Below are 13,573 nucleotides of genomic sequence, written 5' to 3' on the forward strand. Positions count from 1 at the left end.
CAGCCCATAGTCCAGGTACTGGGGGAGGTAGTCACTCGTCCATCGACCCCTCTTGAGACTGCCGCCTCGCACCCAAGATTCTGCAAAAGGCAATATCCAGTCCCTGACACTGTTCACCCACAGGGAGCTGTTCTCTGAGTCCAGGCAACCAAAATTTACTTTTAGAAACATGGAGTCAAAGAACACCCTTGGATTCAGCATATCCAACCCACCCTCTCTCCTCTGTAGGTAGGTGATCCCTCTTTTTATCAGGTTCAACCTGTTCCCCCACAACAGTTGGAAGAACAGGCTAAAGAGCCTAGCGGAGAAAGATTCCGGCAAAGGAAAAACGACAGAGACATACAAGAAGACAGGGACCAGGTAAGTCTTCAACATTTTAACCCTTTCTCTATAGGTCAGCCTCCAGTTCTTCCATCGCTGAACCTTTGCATTTCCGGCTTCCAACTTCTCTTCCCAATTTAGTTTGCCGTTATCATCCCTCCCAAATTTGACCCCTAGGATTTTAATATAGGTGGAGGCTCTCACAAATTGTGGCAGATCAAAATCTGGATCACTGTCTGATATCCAAAGAGCTTGACTCTTCTCAAGGTTGACCAGAGACCCTGAGGCCTCCGAGTAACTTCTGATGGCTGCAGACAACATCACCACCTCACGAGGCTCAGATATTACTACAGTCACATCATCCGCATAGGCAACAACACTCAGGGGCAGGCAATGGGGGACCGGCACCCCCTGAAAACTACACTCCTGCAGTGACCTCAGGAATGGGTCTAGGGCAAATACATACAGCAGTGGACTCAGTGGGCAACCTTGTCTCACCCCTGCCTCAACCCTGAAGGTATCACCCTGCCAACCATTGACCAGAGGAAAGCTCTCAGCCTCGCAATACAAAGTCTTCAGCCAATCGATGAATTGCCCCGGAATACCGTACTTTGACAAAGTGGCCCATAGATACTCATGATCTACTCTGTCAAAGGCTTTAGCCTGGTCAAGACTCACAACATATCTCCCACACCTCAGAGCTTTACATCTCTCAAACATCTTCCTTATCGAGAGGACTGCTCCAGAGATGTTCCGCCCTTTTACTGTGCCGAACTGACAGCCTGACAACAGTGCTGAGGACAGACAAACTAATCTAGAAAAAATAATTTTTGCCAGAATCTTTCTGTCGACATTCAAGAGGGCAATCGGCCTCCAGTTCTTGATGTCACTCGGCTCTTTACCTTTGGACAGCAGAATCAGCGAGGACACTCTCATGGATGGAGGCATCAGGTGACTTTCTAAACAATTTGTATATACATCCACGAGGATTGGGGCCAAGAGGTCTCTGAATGTCTTATAGAATTCTGCTGTTATCCCATCTGGACCTGGTGCCTTCTTCAGATGTAACTTATCAATGGCCTCTTTAACCTCCGCCACCGTCAAATCTGCTGTCAAAGGAGAAAAGTCCAAATCATTAGTATCAGGGAGCGGAGTTGCCTCCAAGAATTGGGTCATCTTGTCACTATCCAAAACCTTCCTCTGAAACAAGTCAGCATAGTAAGATCTCACCACCCCCAGGATACCCTCCCGAGATTCTTGCAAAACACCCTGGGGGTCAGTGAGACCGGTGACAGATTTATTTGCCACTCGCTCCCGGCAATTCTCAAAGGGATCAGGAGACCCTAAGGTCCCATAATCCCGTTCAAGAACCAGGGAGGTATACCTGCTGTACTGATACTGCCTCATCTCAGATTTCAGCCGGTCAATCCTTTGTTGGTCACCCCCTCCCGCCGAATAGAGTGACTCCAATTCTTTCCGCAGCTTGAGATACTGGCCATACTTACACTTCCCCTTTATAACTGACAGTCTCTTTAAGAGGGATCTGATCTCATCCTTGACATCCTCCCACCAGTCGGCCATATTGCCATAAAAGTCCACTCTCTCTAGGTGACTCTGTATAAGAGAGTAAACATGACTCTGAACCGAAGGGTCTTCTAATAGACTGGAATTAAGTCTCCATAACCCTCTACCTGTCCCAGAACACTTTGTGACACCCAAACAGAAATATAAGGCCAGATGGTCTGAATAAGGGACGATCTTCTCATCTTTCTCACCAATGGTCTCTGTAGGACTCACCAGAGCTAAATCTATCCGACTTCTTCTTTCACCACAAAAATAAGTAAATTTTGGTTTACGACCACCCTGCACAAACACATCTGACAACCCGGCCTGTTGAATGATTCTGTTTAGAACCTTGGAGTCTCTGGTAAGAGGCCTATTAGAGGTCCTGTCACTAGATGCCCTGGCGGCATTAAAATCTCCAGCCATGATGACAGGGATAGATGTGAAGAGATATGGCTTCACTTCATTATAAAGGTTAATCCTTTCAGTCACTGTCTGCGAACCATAGATATTGATGAGACGGAGCCTCCTACCCCGAATAGTAACTTCCAGAATTAGGCACCTTCCCATCAATACCTCTGTCAGCCTATGTATAGTTACATCATTGGTGTTAAAGAGGATAGAGACCCCGGCACTTGGTTCTACAGCCAGTGACCAAAAGGATGGACCAGACCGCCATTCACGCTCGGCTTCCCGTAAGAGTCCTAACGTATTTAAACGTGTCTCTTGTAGGAAGAATATATCAGCATCAAGAGACCTTAGATGTTCATAAACCGCATGCCTGGTCCTTCTCACTCTGACACTGTTCACATTACTGGAGAACACTTTAAGGTTGAAGTCAGCCATCAAAGCAAAGCAAAGCACAAGTAGCAGAGATATTACCCCCAGTGGCGTACCGCCCATAGAGGCAGACCACGCCACTGCTATGGGGCCCGCGGCACTGGGGGGCCCGTAGCGCAGATAAGGCCCCGCCCACTGATGACCAGCAGCCGGCTATGCGGCTGCTTTTCTCCCCAGGGCCCCCCCCCATGTTTAGCTGAATCGCCTCCCAGAGGCGCGGCTAAGTCCTAGACACCCGCCCCCCTCCTCAGCGCTGCGCTCTGAAACACCCGATCCTCCTCTCGTCGGCGTCCCACATCCCGCGCAGGCGCAGTGCCGGCGATTGCCTGCGCCTGCGCTCTGATAATACGGCTGAGGGCAACAGCTTCAACATCGTCACTGGGCATGCGCCGAGCCCAGTGACGATGTTGAAGCTGTTGCCCTCAGCCGTATTATCAGAGCGCAGGCGCAGGCAATCGCCGGCACTGCGCCTGCGCGGGATTTGGGACGCCGACGAGAGGAGGATCGGGTGTTTGCAGAGCGCGGCGCTGAGGAGGGGGGCGGGTGTCTAGGACTTAGCCGCGCCTCTGGGAGGCGATTCAGCTAAATGATGGAGGCGTTAGAGTTTTCATATTTAGGCGGGCACGGCACTAATCAGAGGGGCACCGTGGAGAAAGAAAAACGCCCCTCTGGGCTCCAGTCCGGCTTACAGCAAGAATCGATTTTTAGAAGAAAGGACAAGACTGACATGGAAAAGAAGAACACAGATGGAAAAAAGGTACTTTATTAAACATGGATCCATGAGTACCTTTTTTCCATCTGTCTTGTTCTTTGGATTGTGAGTCTTGTCATTTCTTCAAAAAATCGATTCTTATGATATGTAAATGACGCTGTAAGGAGCCCAGAGGGGCGTTATTCTTTCTCCACGGTGCCCAGGAACGCCCCTCTGAAGTGCCGTGCCCGGCTAAATTTGAAAACTAATAACGCCTCCAAGTTCATCTAAATCGCCTCCCATGCGCTATGATAAGATGACTGACGGCACTGCGCCTGCGCGGGATTTGGGATGCCGGCGAGAGGAGGATCGGGGTGTTTGCCGCAGAGCGCGGCACTGAGGAGGGGGGTGTTGAGCACTTAGCCGCGCCTCTGGGAGGCGATTTAGATGAACTTGGAGGCGTTATTAGTTTTCAAACTTAGCCGGGCACGGCACTTCAGAGGGGCGTTCCTGGGCACAGTGGAGAAAGAATAACGCCCCTCTGGGCTCCTTACAGCTTCATTTACATATCATAAGAATCGATTTTTTGAAGAAATGACAAGACTCACAATCAAAAGAACAAGACAGATGGAAAACAGGTACTCTGCTAAACATGGATTCATGAAAAAAAAATTGGGGGTAAATTGCTAGTGACAGATTCCCTTTAAGGCTACTTTCACGCTTGCGTTCAGAGCGGATCCGTCTGGTGTCTGCACAGACGGATCCGCACCTATAATGCAAACGCTTAGATCCGTTCAGAACGGCTCCGTTTGCATTAACATGAACAAAAAAAAAAAAAAAAACATTTTTTTTTTTGTTCATGATAGTGCAAACGGATCCGTTTTGACTTTACATTGAAAGTCAATGGGGGACGGATCAGTTTGAAAATTGAGCCATATTGTGTCAACTTCAAACGGATCCGTCCCCATTGACTTCCATTGTAAGTCTGGACGGATCCGTTTGCCTCCGCACCGCCAGGCTGCAAGCAGCGTTCAAGTGTCCGCCTGCTGAGCGGAGGACAGACGGTGCCAGACTGATGTATTCTGAGCGGATCCGCATCCACTCAGAATGCATTAGGGCTGGACGGATCCGTTCGGTGCCGCTTGTGAGAGCCTTCAAACAGAACTCACAAGCGGAGACCCGAACGCAAGTGTGAAAGTAGCCTAACATGGCACCCCAAATAAGGAGACCTGCAGGCTGCAGCAGATATCCCATGTGACAGGTCACCCCCAGGAAACCCCTAACAGTTTCTGTAGGTCATGTATAAATTTATTTAATGGGGGTGTGGCATGGGAGGAGCAAAGTCAGGAAGTGGGAGGGGCCATGGTGGGTAGTGGGCGGGGTTAAGGGGCCCAATTCAGATTTTTGCTATGGGGCCCAGTGATTCCTATGTACGCCTCTGATTACCCCCATCATCATAGATCTGAGTCTGAGCCCACCTGCCGACCACCTGTCTCCATGTCTGATTCGGACAGACGTTTAGCTCGCGGGGGTTTCCTTTTTGTGGGGGGGTCGCCCTCTTGGTCCTCATTAAATTCATCTACCACTCTCTTTAACTCTCTCTCCATCTCTTCCTCAGCGTCTGACTCTGATAGGACACCGTACCTATTTGTTATGGTCATGACTTTCTTTTTGGAAGGTTTTTGGACAGTGGTCCATTCCCCCTCAGGCTTACGGCTGGTTTTGTCCTTCTTCCGTCTTTTCTGTGGATTTATTGATGCTGGGGCAGAAGACGACGTGCCCACAACCTGCTCAGTGACCTCCCCGTTCCCCTCAGTGGCTCCTGGCTGGGACTGGTCAGGCACTATGTCACCTATATTGTCACCCATATTGTGCTGAGGCTCGGGCGGTGTCACTGCTGACCCCGACAACAACATCTCCTCCTCTAGGTCATCTGCCCCTTCCAGCAAGTCCTCATCAGGGAAGTCCTTACAAACATTATGCCAGGCGTCTGGACAGTCCCTGTGGGAGTGACCGATCCTACCACAGAGGTTGCACCGGATGTTCTGGCAGGTGGCGCTGACATGGCCGATCTCCCCGCATAAGTTACATTTTACCAGGGTGCACACACTCGCAATATGACCGGCCTTTCCGCATTTAAAACATTTTCTAGGCTGACCCGCATAGAAGCATACCCCTTTCTCCCGGCCAATAAAGAATGAGTTGAGCAGATGTTGGGTAATGTTGTTAACCTGCCGTAACTTTACCAGGACCTTCCACCCCCCAGTCCATATGCCATCCTCGTCCCTAGTCTTGGTGAGATCTGACATTAGGTCACAGTGTCTTTTTAGCCATACAACAATATCCTGGTAGGGTACCGACTCGTTCCAGAATATTATGGTGACGCTTGCTGTGTCTGGTCTAGAGATGGGGATGAGGCTGAACTTATTCCAGCCATCAGCATCTCTCACCCGGGAGAACTGAGCCCAGAAGCGGTCCAGGTCAACATGATTGTTGGGGTTTGCTGCCTTTAGCTTATAGACACAATCTATCTGCTTCTGCAGCTGTAGTTTAGTCTTTTTTAATGTCTCTAGTCTCTTGACCAGAGCTGGGATCCGCTCGGCCAGACATAGTTCGGGTGCACGCTGAGTATTGGGGGGCTGTGTCGGCAGTGTACTCACAGAATGGCTCCTTACAGGCGTCCCTCCGCTTGGTCCTTGCACTGGACTTGGTGCAGCCGTGGTCACTGCTGCGAGGTCACTATCTTCCCAGTGACCGCACTTGTGGCCCCATGAAGCCTTCCTGCAGTACTCCCTCTGGTCTCATCTGTCGTGTTGGCGACTTTTGCGCTGTTCCCACTTCCATAACGTGTGCGGTCAGACCGCATCAGGACAGGCTGCTGCAGATTCTCCTGCATGGTCTGCTTCTCCAGGGATGTTCTCCTCTGTCTGCCTGCGGGTGGGGTGGATTGCACACCTGCAGCCATGCTCTTACTCAGCGATGTCTCCTTCTTTACTTCCAACATTTTCTTTTCTTCTTTGCTTCCTGCTGCACTGGGACTGGCAACACTCGGAACATTCCTTCCTTCCATAGAAACTTTTGGATAATTATCCATAGAGTGAGAGGTCTGGGAATTGTTTCCCAGAATAGGCCTTGAAGCCTGGGCCTTGCTTGGGGAGCATTCCCACCCAGAGTGGCCCCGCCCTGGGCTTTCTCCAGACATCCAAAGCCTCAGGAGAGCTACTGACACACATCCTCACAGCTAGGAGGCAGTATTATAGTAGTTATATTCCTGTACATAGGGGCAGTATTATAGTAGTTATATTCCTGTACATAGGAGCAGTATTATAGTAGATATATTCTTGTACATAGGAGGCAGTATTATAGTAGTTATATTCTTGTACATAGGAGGCAGTATTATAGTAGTTATATTCTTGTACATAGGAGGCAGTATTATAGTAGTTATATTCTTGTACATAGGAGGCAGTATTATAGTAGTTATGTTCTTGTACACAGGAGGCAGTATTATAGTAGTTATATTCTTGTACACAGGAGCAGTATTATAGTAGTTATATTCTTGTACATAGGAGCAGTATTATAGTAGTGATATTCTTGTACATAGGAGGCAGTATTATAGTAGTGATATTCTTGTACATAGGAGGCAGTATTATAGTAGTGATATTCTTGTACATAGGAGCAGTGTTATAGTAGTTATATTCTTGTACATAGGAGGCAGTATCTATAGTAGGTTATATTCCTGTACATAGGGAGCAGTATTATGGTAGTGATATTCTTGTATAGTAGGAGCAGTTATTATAGTAGTTATATTCCTGACAAGAGGGCAGTATTTATAGTAGATTATTTCTTGTACATCGGATGGCAGTATTATAGTGAGTTATCTTCTGTACATAGGAGGCAGTCTTATAGTAGTGATATTCCTGTACATAGGAGGCAGTATTATAGTAGTTATATTCTTGTACATAGGAGGGCATATTATAGTAGTTATTCCTAGTAGTACCTAGAGCAGTATGATAGTATGATCTTTGTACATAGGAGCAGTATTATAGTAGTTATATTCTGTAACAGAGGATGCGAGTATTGATAGTAGTTATATTTCTGTACATAGTAGCAGTATTATAGTAGTTATATTCTTGTACATAGGAGCAGTATTATAGTAGTTATATTCCTGTACATAGGAGCAGTATTATAGTAGGATATATTCTTGTACATAGGAGGCAGTATTATAGTAGTGATATTCTTTACATGGAGGCAGTATTATAGTAGTATATTCTTGTACATAGGAGGCAGTATTATAGTAGTTATATTCTTGTACATAGGAGCAGTATTATAGTAGTTATATTCTTGTACATAGGAGCAGTATTATAGTAGTTATATTCTTGTACATAGGAGCAGTATAGTAGTTATATTCTTGTACATAGGAGCAGTATTATAGTAGTTATATTCTTGTACATAGGAGCAGTATTATAGTAGTATATTCTTGTACATAGGAGCAGTATTATAGTAGTTATATTCTTGTACATAGGGCAGTATTATAGTAGTTATATTCTTGTACATAGGAGCAGTATTATAGTAGTTATATTCTTGTACATAGGAGCAGTATTATAGTAGTTATATTCTTGTACATAGGAGCAGTATTATAGTAGTTATATTCTTGTACATAGGAGCAGTATTATAGTAGTTATATTCTTGTACATAGGAGCAGTATTATAGTAGATATTCTTGTACATAGGAGCAGTATTATAGTAGTTATATTCTTGTACATAGGAGCAGTATTATAGTAGTTATATCTTGTACATAGGGCAGTATTATAGTAGTTATATTCTTGTACATAGGAGCAGTATTATAGTAGTTATATTCTTGTACATAGGAGCAGTATTATAGTAGATATATTCTTGTACATAGGAGGCAGTATTATAGTAGTTATATTCTTGTACATAGGAGGCAGTATTATAGTAGTGATATTCTTGTACATAGGAGGCAGTATTATAGTAGTTATATTCTGTACATAGGGGCAGTATTATGGTAGTTATATTCTTGTACATAGGAGCAGTATTATAGTAGTTATATTCTTGTACATAGGAGCAGTATTATAGTAGTTATATTCCTGTACATAGTAGGCAGTATTAAGTAGTTATATTCTTGTACATAGGAGCAGTATTATAGTAGTTATATTCCTGTACATAGGAGCAGTATTATAGTAGTTATATTCTTGTACATAGGAGGCAGTATTATAGTAGTTATATTCTTGTACATAGGAGGCAGTATTATAGTAGTTATATTCTGTACATAGGAGGCAGTATTATAGTAGTTATATTCTTGTACATAGGAGCAGATTATAGTAGTTATATTCTGTACATAGTAGCAGTATTATAGTAGTTATATTCTTGTACATAGGAGGCAGTATTATAGTAGTTATATTCTTGTACATAGGAGGCAGTATTATAGTAGTTATATTCTTGTACATAGGAGCAGTATTATAGTAGTTATATCTTGTACATAGGAGCAGTATTATAGTAGTATATTCTTGTACATAGGAGGCCAGTATTATAGTAGTTATATTCTTGTACATAGGAGCAGTATTATAGTAGTTATATTCTTGTACATAGGAGCAGTATTATAGTAGTTATATTCTTGTACATAGGAGGCAGTATTATAGTAGTTATATTCTTGTACATAGGAGCAGTATTATAGTAGTTATATTCCTGTACATAGGAGCCGTATTATAGTAGTTATATTCTTGTACATAGGAGCAGTATTATAGTAGTTATATTCTTGTACATAGGAGGCAGTATTATAGTAGTTATATCTTGTACCTAGGAGGCAGTATTATAGTAGTTATATTCTTGTACATAGGAGGCAGTATTATAGTAGTTATATTCTTGTACATAGGAGGCAGTATTATAGTAGTTATATTCTTGTACATAGGAGCAGTATTATAGTAGTTATATTCCTGACATAGGGCAGTTATTATAGTAGTTATATTCTTGTACATAGGAGGCAGTATTATAGTAGTTATATTCTGTACATAGGAGCAGTATTATAGTAGTTATATTCTTGTACATAGGAGCAGTATATAGTAGTTATATTCTGTACATAGGAGCAGTATTACTAGTAGTTATATCTTGTACCATAGGAGCAGTATTATAGTAGTTATATTCTTGTACATAGTTAGTCAGTATTATAGTAGTTATATTCCTGTACATAGGAGCAGTATTATAGTAGTTTATTTCTTGTACATAGGAGCAGCTATTATAGTAGTTATATTCTTGTACATGAGGAGCAGTATTATGTAGTATATTCTTGTACATAGGAGCAGTATTATAGTAGTTATATTCTTGTACATAGGAGCAGTATTATAGTAGTTATATTCTGTCATAGGAGGCAGTATTATAGTAGTTATATTCTTGTACATAGGAGCAGTATAGTAGTATATTCCTGTACATAGTGGGCAGTATTATAGTAGTTATATCTTGTACATAGGAGCAGTATTTAGTAGATATATTCTTGTACATAGGAGGCAGTATTATAGTAGTTATATTCTGTACATAGGAGGCAGTATTATAGTAGTTTATATCTTGTACATAGGAGGCAGTATTATAGTAGTATATTTCCTGTACATAGTAGCAGTATTATAGTAGTTATATTCTTGTACATAGGAGCAGTATTATAGTAGTTATATTCCTGTACATAGTAGCAGTATTATAGTAGTGATATTCTTGTACATAGGAGGCAGTATTATAGTAGTGATATTCTTGTACATAGGAGGCAGTATTATAGTAGTTATATTCTGTACATAGGGGCAGTATTATGGTAGTTATATTCTTGTACATAGGAGCAGTATTATAGTAGTTATATTCTTGTACATAGGAGCAGTATTATAGTAGTTATATTCCTGTACATAGTAGCAGTATTACAGTAGTTATATTCTTGAACATAGGAGCAGTATTATAGTAGTTATATTCTTGTAGGCAGGAGCAGTATTATAGTAGTTATATTCTTGTACATAGGAGCAGTATTATAGTAGTTATATTCTTGTACATAGGAGCAGTATTATAGTAGTTATATTCTTGTACATAGGAGCAGTATTATAGTAGTTATATTCTTGTACATAGGAGCAGTATTATAGTAGTTATATTCCTGTACATAGTAGCAGTATTATAGTAGATATATTCTTGTACATAGGAGGCAGTATTATAGTAGTTATATCTTGTACATAGGAGGCAGTATTATAGTAGTTATATTCCTGTACATAGTACATAGGAGCAGTATTATAGTAGTTATATTCTTGTACATAGGAGCAGTATTATAGTAGTTATGTTCTTGTACCTAGGAGCAGTATTATAGTAGTTATATTCTTGTACATAGGAGCAGTATTATAGTAGTTATATTCCTGTACATAGTAGCAGTATTATAGTAGTGATATTCTTGTACATAGGAGGCAGTATTATAGTAGTTATATTCTGTACATAGGGGCAGTATTATGGTAGTTATATTCTTGTACATAGGAGCAGTATTATAGTAGTTATATTCTTGTACATAGGAGCAGTATTATAGTAGTTATATTCCTGTACATAGTAGCAGTATTATAGTAGTTATATTCTTGTACATAGGAGCAGTATTATAGTAGTTATATTCCTGTACATAGTAGCAGTATTATAGTAGTTATATTCTTGTACATAGGAGCAGTATTATAGTAGTGATATTCTTGTACATAGGAGGCAGTATTAGTAGTTATATTCTGTACATAGGGGCAGTATTATGGTAGTTATATTCTTGTACATAGGAGCAGTATTATAGTAGTTATATTCTTGTACATAGGAGCAGTATTATAGTAGTTATATTCTTGTACATAGGAGCAGTATTATAGTAGTTATATTCTTGTACATAGGAGCAGTATTATAGTAGTTATATTCTTGTACATAGGAGCAGTATTATAGTATATTCTTGTACATAGGAGCAGTATTATAGTAGTTATATTCTTGTACATAGGAGCAGTATTATAGTAGTTATATTCTTGTACATAGGAGCAGTATTATAGTAGTTATATTCTTGTACATAGGAGCAGTATTATAGTAGTTATATTCTTGTACATAGGAGCAGTATTATAGTAGTTATATTCTTGTACATAGGAGCAGTATTATAGTAGTTATATTCTTGTACATAGGAGCAGTATTATAGTAGTTATACTTGTACATAGGAGCAGTATTATAGTAGTTATATTCTTGTACATAGAAGCAGTATTATAGTAGTTATATTCTTGTACATAGGAGGCAGTATTATAGTAGGTATATTCTTGTACATAGGAGGCAGTATTATAGTAGTTATATTCTTGTACATAGGAGGCAGTATTATAGTAGTTATATTCTTGTACATAGGAGCAGTATTATAGTAGTTATATACTTGTACATAGGAGCAGTATTATAGTAGTTATATACTTGTACATAGGAGGCATTATTATAGTAGTTACATTTTTGTACATAGGAGGCAGTATTATAGTAGTTATATTCCTGTACATAGGGGCAGTATTATAGTAGTTATATTCTTGTACATAGGAGCAGTATTATAGCAGTTATATTCCTGTACATAGGGGCAGTATTATAGTAGTTATATTCCTGTACATAGGGGCAGTATTATAGTAGTTATATTCCTGTACACAGGAGCAGTATTATAGTAGTTATATTCCTGTACATAGGGTAAAGTTTTATAGGTGCTCTATTTTTGGTTCATTAGGAGAATTGTTGCTACAGTTTACATCCACGATGTCAAATCTGAAGATGTTGTTTTGTCTTTTTTCACAGCTGGGGTGAGTGGACTCCCACCTTATGGTGTCCGGAAGGACATCTTATCAGCTTCAGCATGCAAGTAGAACCACCAAGAAAAGGTGTGGATGATACAGCTGCTAACAATATAATGTTTCAGTGCAGTGATTATGAAATTCTATTGGGAACTGGACATAGTTGGGGACACTATGGCAGGTGGAGCGGAAAATGCATGAAAGGAATTTGTGGCATGAAGACCAAGATAGAGCCACCACAAGGCACTCTAGATGACACAGCTCTTAACGATGCCCAGTTCATCTGCTGTCAGAAGTAAACATTACCGGAGAACATGGAAACATGAAAATAAATTTTGTGCATTTTTTTTAATCAAATATTTTTTCAACCAAATGTTTTTAATCTGCTTCTGCTTTAAAAAAAACTATCTATTTCATACATGTAAATTTTTGTTTCCATATAAATGTTCATTCAAAATGTTTCTATTTTGTACTTCTCATGGGTCTGACAATTGCTGAGAACAAGGTTAGTTTGTTGTCTGGATTGTTGACCCCAGAAGCCCTATACACATGTGTACACGCGTTACATTACTTATCGTCTATAGAACCCAAGTTACATCCTGTATTATACTCCAGAGCTGCACTCACTATTCTGCTGGTGCAGTCACTGTGTACATACATTACTTATCCTGTACTGATCCTGAGTTACATCCTGTATTATACTCCAGAGCTGCACTCACTATTCTGCTGGTGCAGTCACTGTGTACATACATTACTTATCCTGTACTGATCCTGAGTTACATCCTGTATTATACTCCAGAGCTGCACTCACTATTCTGCTGGTGCAGTCACTGTGTACATACATTACTTATCCTGTACTGATCCTGGATTACATCCTGTATTATACTCCAGAGCTGCACTCACTATTCTGCTGGTGCAGTCACTGTGTACATACATTACTTATCCTGTACTGATCCTGAGTTACATCCTGTATTATACTCCAGAGCTGTACTCACTATTCTGCTGGTGCAGTCACTGTGTACATACATTACTTATCCTGTACTGATCCTGAGTTACATCCTGTATTATACTCCAGAGCTGCACTCACTATTCTGCTGGTGCAGTCACTGTGTACATACATTACTTATCCTGTACTGATCCTGAGTTACATCCTGTATTATACTCCAGAGCTGCACTCACTATTCTGCTGGTGCAGTCACTGTGTACATACATTACTTATCCTGTACTGATCCTGAGTTACATCCTGTATTATACTCCAGAGCTGCACTCACTATTCTGCTGGTGCAGTCACTGTGTACATACATTACTTATCCTGTACTGATCCTGAGTTACATCCTGTATTATACTCCAGAGCTGCACTCACT

General features: G+C 41.3%; 1 protein-coding gene across 1 annotated transcript in view; it reads left to right on the forward strand.

The window, feature by feature from the left end:
* Nucleotides 1-12,670, forward strand: part of LOC122929239 (vitelline membrane outer layer protein 1 homolog) — a 56,099-nt gene extending 43,429 nt beyond the window's left edge. The window contains exon 3 of the mRNA XM_044282751.1: nucleotides 12,214-12,670. Within this exon, the coding sequence (XP_044138686.1) occupies nucleotides 12,214-12,508 (295 nt within the window). The 3' untranslated portion in view covers nucleotides 12,509-12,670. The remainder of the gene's footprint in view (nucleotides 1-12,213) is intronic.
* The last annotated feature ends 903 nt before the right edge of the window (nucleotides 12,671-13,573 follow it).

This window comes from Bufo gargarizans, chromosome 2 (genome assembly GCF_014858855.1).
Source record: "Bufo gargarizans isolate SCDJY-AF-19 chromosome 2, ASM1485885v1, whole genome shotgun sequence".
Classification (NCBI taxonomy): domain Eukaryota; kingdom Metazoa; phylum Chordata; class Amphibia; order Anura; family Bufonidae; genus Bufo; species Bufo gargarizans.